Consider the following 6,031-nt stretch of genomic DNA (forward strand, 5'->3'; position numbering starts at 1 on the left):
TGCTGCAGGAGACGCAGCCAGTGTGGAGGGGGGGCAGGGGGTAGATTTAGAGCCTAGGCCTGGGATCCTGGTGTGGCAGGAGCTTGCCTTCAAGACTAGACGGGGGGGACTTCCCTGGTGGTGCAATGGTTAAGGATCTGCCTGCCAATGCAGGGGACACAGGTTCGAGCCCTGGTCCGGGAAGATCCCACATGCCGCAGAACAACTAAGCCCGTGTGCCACAACTACTGAGCCTGCGCTCTAGAGGCTGCGAGCCACAACTACTGAGCCCATGTGCCACAACTACTGAAACCCACACACCTAGAGCCCGTGCTCCGCAACAAGAGAAGCCACTGCAATGAGAAGCTTGCACACTGCAATGAAGAGTAGCCCCCGCTCGTCGCAACTAGAAAAAGCCCACACGCAGCAATGAAGACCCAACACAGCCAACAATAAATAAACTTATTAAAAAAAAAAGACTAGATGGGGGTTGAGCACGCAGAGAATGAATTCATGTGCTGGCTTCTGCCTGGGGACCTCAGACACTCAAAAGAGCATCACTCTCACCATTAAAAGAAAACAAAAAGTCAGACAAACTGCAAGCTCACAGCTTTTCTTGAAGTCTCAGGAACTGGGGCTGCAGGGCAAACAACCAACCTGAAATCCAAGGCAAGAGAGAGACAGCACGGGGCTCGCTCTCTGGGAAGTGACAAAGAAGAACCCACGAGCCCAAGAGCTGGCTCTTTGAAAAGAAGCAAAGTGGATTAAACGTCATCCAGACTATACTAGAAAAACAGAGAGAAGACACAAACCCCAACGCCCGGAAGGAAAGAGGGGCGTCATTGCAGACCTGCGACATGTCCAACCAATAATGAACATTGTCAATAATCCGTACCCAGAAATTTGAATTGAACTAAGTCATTGAGAGATACAAACTACCACAAAAACACTTAAGAAGAAATAGATACACTGAGTAGTCCTATGTCTATTTTTAAAATTGAATTTCTAGCCCCCCCCCCCCAACTGCCCAAACAAAACTTCAAACCCAGGTGGTTTCACTGGTAAATCTACCAAACATTTAAGGCAGAAATAACATCAAACCTACATAATTTATTCCAGAAAATAGAAGAGGAAGAAACGCTTCCCAAATGATTTGATAAGGTCAGGACTACTCTGTCTACCAAAATTAGACAAAGACGTTATAGAAAGGAAACTACAGACCAATATCCCTTATCAACATAGATACAAGAATTAAACAAAATATTAGCAAATTGAATGCAGAGAAATACAAGGGAGATAATACATCATGACCAAGAGGAGTTTTGATAAGAAAACCAAACAGAGACATTATAAGAAAAGAAAACCACAGACCAGCATCTGTCCTATAAAGAGACACCAAAATACTTAATACAATTTTAGCAAATTGAGTTCTTAAGAATATAAAAAGAATGACAGATCATGGCCAAGTACAATTCATTGCAGGAATATAAGGTTAGTTTAACATGTGAAAATCAATCAAGGTAACTCACCATATTAACAAACTAAAACAGCAAAAGTATTATCGCTTCCTTAGATGCAGAGAAAGAATTTTACAAAATTCAACACCCATTTGTGGCGAACAGAAATTCTCAGCAAACTAATCTCAACAGTGCGCTCTAGTTAAAATGCGCGGAACTGGAGAAAGCCTGAAATAGACGTACACAAGGCCAGGTGATTTGTGAGAAAGATGACAAGGTAATTCAGTGGGTAAAAGGATGGTTTTTTCAAAAATGTGTTAAAACAGCTAGACACCTTGATGGGAAAATCAGAGCCTGGGTCTGACCTAATATCATACACAACTCAGAGACTCAGAGATGTCCACAGCCAGACAGAGCATTGCTCACACCCCAGACAAACTGCAAATCAACACACTTTCTTGATCCCATTAGAGACCCGAGGTTACAGGGCAAACAGCTGACACAAAATCTGGAGGGGGCAGGGCTGAGCACTTGGTCACCTGGGACGGATTCTGCTATAGCCAGGGACAGGCGGGCCCCAGAGCCAGGTTGGTGTCCTGGGTGGGGACAGGGCAAGGCTCCCTTAGGGCACAGGAGGAGCCACTTGGGTGGCGGTGTCGGGGGAAGCAGGGGCCCAGGATGCCGTAGGGTGAGGAGGTGGGCTGGAGGCCCTGGGTGACGAGCAGGCCCAGGGGAGAGTAAGGAAGTGGGGTCGATGGATGGACAGGGACAGTGGTGCTGGGTCTGGTGGGGAGTGTCCAGCGAAGGCTGGCACTGGCCTCTCCTGTCATCTCCCCTTTACTTCCCTCTGCCTGTCCCTCTGCTGATGGCACTCAGATCCCCAGATAATAAGTTTCCACTGATGGCAGAGTTAACTGCTCAGATAACACCCAGAGATGGACGTTATTTGACCTCACTGAGGAATCGGTTCTGCCATCGCAGGGTGGGGGGCAGGGATGTGTGGCAGGGCCCCTTCCTGGCCAGAGGGACTCAGGCACTGAGTCTGAGTCATCCACTTCCTCCCTCTGGATTGGATGACCAGCATCCCTCCCCTGACCCTGTCCTGCTCTGTGAGGATAAGAGGCAGGGAGAGAGGGCTGGGCAAAAGCAGCTGGGCCCACCGAGGTGAGAACCCCCAGCGGGACCCCAACATCTGGGTGTCACTGTGGAGCAGTGTGGCCGAGCCTCAGATCCGGAGCACTGAGGCCCCAGACCCCCTGGCCTGGACAGAGCCCCTGATCACCAGGGGCCCCGACTCCACCTCCACCCCACACCCTGCACCCCATACCCTGCAGACCCCACAGCCTGCAGACCCCGCACCCCACACACACCCCACCCCACAGAACCCAAACCCCACAGACCCCCAGCCAAGCTCCAGCTGCCCCTCCGCGCTCCTTCCAGATGCTCCATCTGCTGGTGCTGGCGCTGACCCTCCTGGTGAGCCTGGTCCATGCGGCCGCTGGTGAGTCCTGACCCTGGGCCCGTTCTGTCTCTGTCCCCTCACCCCACCCCCACAAGCCCAGGGATGGGTGGGTGGGTTCAGAGAAGCCCAGGGTGGTGCTGGCACAGGGAAGGGCTGAGCCCGATGGCTGGGTCGTGTCGTGTCCTGAAGGCACTTCCTGCCCCAGCCCCAGACCAGGCCCTGCAGCGAGCAGGCATCGTAGGGGGACGGGAGGCCCCTGGGAGCAAGTGGCCCTGGCAGGTGAGCCTGAGATTCAGCACCCAGTACTGGAAACACTTCTGCGGGGGCTCCCTGATCCACCCCTGGTGGGTGCTGACCGCGGCCCACTGCGTCGGACCGTGAGTCTCCACAGGGCCGGGCGGGTAGGGGTGGGCCTGGGGCTCTACTCACGCTCCTGGGTGTCCCGGAGGTGGCTCAGCCCCTGAGTAGGTGGCCCTCTCTCTCCCCAGGCAAGTCCAAGACCCCACAGTCCTCAGGGTGCAGCTGCGGGAGCAGCACCTCTATTACCAGGACGAGCTGTTGCCCATCAGAAGGGTCATCCCCCACCCCAACTACTACATAGCTGAGAACGGGGCGGACATCGCCCTGCTGGAGCTTGGGGACCCCGTGAACATCTCCAGCCACGTCCATCCGGTCACCCTGCCCCCTGCCTCCGAGACCTTTCGCCCGGGGACTCAGTGCTGGGTGACAGGCTGGGGCAACTTGCACAGGGGACGTGAGTGTCAGGGACCGCTGGAGGGGGACTTGGGCACATCGCGGCTCCACCACCTGGGGTTTCCTCTGGGGAACAGGGTCCCAACCGGCCGGCTCAGGGCGGTGATCCCACACTCTCCTGATGCAGCATCCTTCCTCTCCTCTCACCCCCAGAACCCCTGCCACCGCCATTTCCCCTGAAGCAGGTGAAGGTCCCCGTCGTGGAAAACAGCATCTGTGACATGAAATACCACACTGGCCTGTACACAGGGAACAACATCCCGATCGTCCGGGACGACATGCTCTGTGCCGGGAATAGCAAGAGAGACTCCTGCCAGGTGGGTCTCGCGTCCCCCTGCAGCCCCCAGCTGCCCAGGCCTCACAGCCACCGCTGACCCCTCCCCTCCCCAGGGCGACTCCGGAGGGCCCCTGGTCTGCAAGGTGAATGGCACCTGGCTGCAGGCGGGTGTGGTCAGCTGGGGCGACGGCTGTGCTCAGCCCAACCGGCCAGGCATCTACACCCGCATCACGCACTACTTGGACTGGATCCACCAGTACGTCCCCGAGGAGCCCTGAGCCCGGTCCCCAGGGTTGCCACCTGGATCAGCGGAGAAGCCAGTCCCCTCCTGTCCCCACACCGCTGCTTCCTGCTGAGGCGGCATCCTTCCCCACCTTCCCTGGCCCCCTGCCCTGAGCACCCCCTGTTGACGCCCCTGCCCCGAGCCCAGGGAGCGGACAGTGGGCACTAACGCTCATTAAAGATCATGAAAAGCAGATGTGGTCATCGCTGTGTTTCTGGCTGTGGGTGTCGCTGAGGGAGAGGGAAGGGTCCAGGGCCCAGCCAGGTGCAGCCACCCTCTCTGTGGGTCCCCGGTCCCTGAGCAAATGCCTTGCTGTGGGGATGGCCCTCACCCTGCCCCTTGTGCCCGGGGCTGACTTCTCTGCACACTGGCTTGTGTCTCTTTTTGGTGAGTGGCATCGTGGTTTCGGGACAGATAAAGAAACACGGGCCATTTAGATGATTCTCAGGGCACCAGGTACCCAGCAATGGGGTCAAGGGCCGGAGCATCACCACCCTCAGCCAGGTCCCTCCATTTTGCTTTTGCAGCCTGTCCCCTCCCCCAGCGCCACCCTACCCATCCCAAGACCAACAACCAGGACTACCCAGCCCAGGGGATGGCCCCCGGGGAGGGCTGGCAGGCAATCCCTGGCATGCGAGGCTGAGGATGGGGACTCCCCGACTCCCTCTGCCTCCAGGATGACCTGGAGGGCCTCTAGTTGGCCAGGGGCCAGGTCTTGACTGCAGGCGGTGTGGTGAACTGGATAGGGGCTGTGCTCCGCATCCTTGTTTCTACACAGAAACTAGTCAACTGTCCCATCCTCCTGCCCTCTAACCCTTGACCTATGACCCCTCTCCAGCAGGGAGATTGCAGGCCAGAGGCTGGGCCTGGGGGAAGAACCACTGCCGCAGCCCTGGGTCCGGCCCAGGTCAGCATATTCTCCCTGTGGGAACTGAGGCCAAGGTCACATGCAGGAGAGTCTGCAGACCCCATCACTCCAGGTCCAGCTGTGCCCCGCCCCGAAGCCCACACCAGGGCCGCCCACTCTGGGAAGCCCTGCAGTTCCAGGAGCCTCCACCAGAGGGAGCCCTGGCACCTCCTGTGAGGGGCTGGGCAGGTGGGGAGTGGGGGAGGGGCTGGGCAGGTGGGGAGTGGGGGAGGGGCTGGGCAGGTGGGGAGTGGGGGAGGGGCTGGGTGCAGCCCTGGGCCCTATGCTGGGGACTCACTGCCCACCCGTGTCAGAGCAAATAGGCCCCGGCCTCAGCCAGGTAGAGCCCTGGATGGCACCTCCCACCACCTAGCCCAGCCCAGAGGCAGCTGAAGAGCGTCTGGGGCCTGCCGTCCCAGTGTCGCTGGGCTCCTGCTTTGCTGCATGGAGAGAAGGGCTTGGACCCTAACCTGAAGCCAGCTCTGCGTTGGGTACAGCCCCCCATTGTGTTCACAGCCACGGTCTGTGAACTTGTGGAGGATCACAAGTTCTATCCTGACCCAGCCCCCTTCTGTACCTGCTCTCACGGGGAAGGGGTGACTGGGGGTCTGTGCACTAGGGCTGCGGCCGAGAAGCCAGCAAGGCGTGGGGCGGGTCTAGGGTCAGAGCCTTCAGGTAGGGAGACAGCAGAGAGGGGGGTGGCCCCTGCAACCCCAGGTGACTGCCCAGCTGGGAAGCGCTCCCACGGGGGCCTGCCCCCTGCTCCCACAGCACCCATTCCTGCTGGAAGCCCTGGCAGAAACTTGTTCCTAATTGGATCAGTCCTTGTTTCTCCAGTGTGTGAATGATATCACATGGTTCTGGCTGCCAAGATGAGCTCTACTTTTCCAGGGAAGGAGGGCTTTCTATCTTC

At 57.5% G+C, this 6,031-nt stretch overlaps 1 protein-coding gene across 1 annotated transcript; it reads left to right on the forward strand.

The window, feature by feature from the left end:
- The first annotated feature begins 2,768 nt into the window (after positions 1 to 2,768).
- On the forward strand, positions 2,769 to 4,399 carry LOC101335427 (tryptase-2-like). The gene is made up of 5 exons (XM_019938889.3): positions 2,769 to 2,937; positions 3,104 to 3,275; positions 3,387 to 3,652; positions 3,805 to 3,968; positions 4,042 to 4,399. Exons 1-5 carry the CDS (start codon positions 2,877 to 2,879, stop codon positions 4,204 to 4,206), a joined length of 828 nt encoding a protein of 275 aa, XP_019794448.2. The 5' UTR covers positions 2,769 to 2,876; the 3' UTR covers positions 4,207 to 4,399.
- The last annotated feature ends 1,632 nt before the right edge of the window (positions 4,400 to 6,031 follow it).

The sequence above is a fragment of the Tursiops truncatus genome, chromosome 15 (assembly GCF_011762595.2).
Source record: "Tursiops truncatus isolate mTurTru1 chromosome 15, mTurTru1.mat.Y, whole genome shotgun sequence".
Taxonomy (NCBI): Eukaryota; Metazoa; Chordata; class Mammalia; order Artiodactyla; family Delphinidae; genus Tursiops; species Tursiops truncatus.

Bases quoted from the DNA above. Each gene is read 5' to 3' on its own strand.
- LOC101335427 (XM_019938889.3), top strand. From the start codon at position 2,877: ATGCTCCATCTGCTGGTGCTGGCGCTGACCCTCCTGGTGAGCCTGGTC. The intron at 3,276-3,386 runs GTGAGTCTCCAC...CTCTCTCCCCAG, and splicing joins GCGGCCCACTGCGTCGGACC to GCAAGTCCAAGACCCCACAG. The intron at 3,969-4,041 runs GTGGGTCTCGCG...TCCCCTCCCCAG, and splicing joins GCAAGAGAGACTCCTGCCAG to GGCGACTCCGGAGGGCCCCT.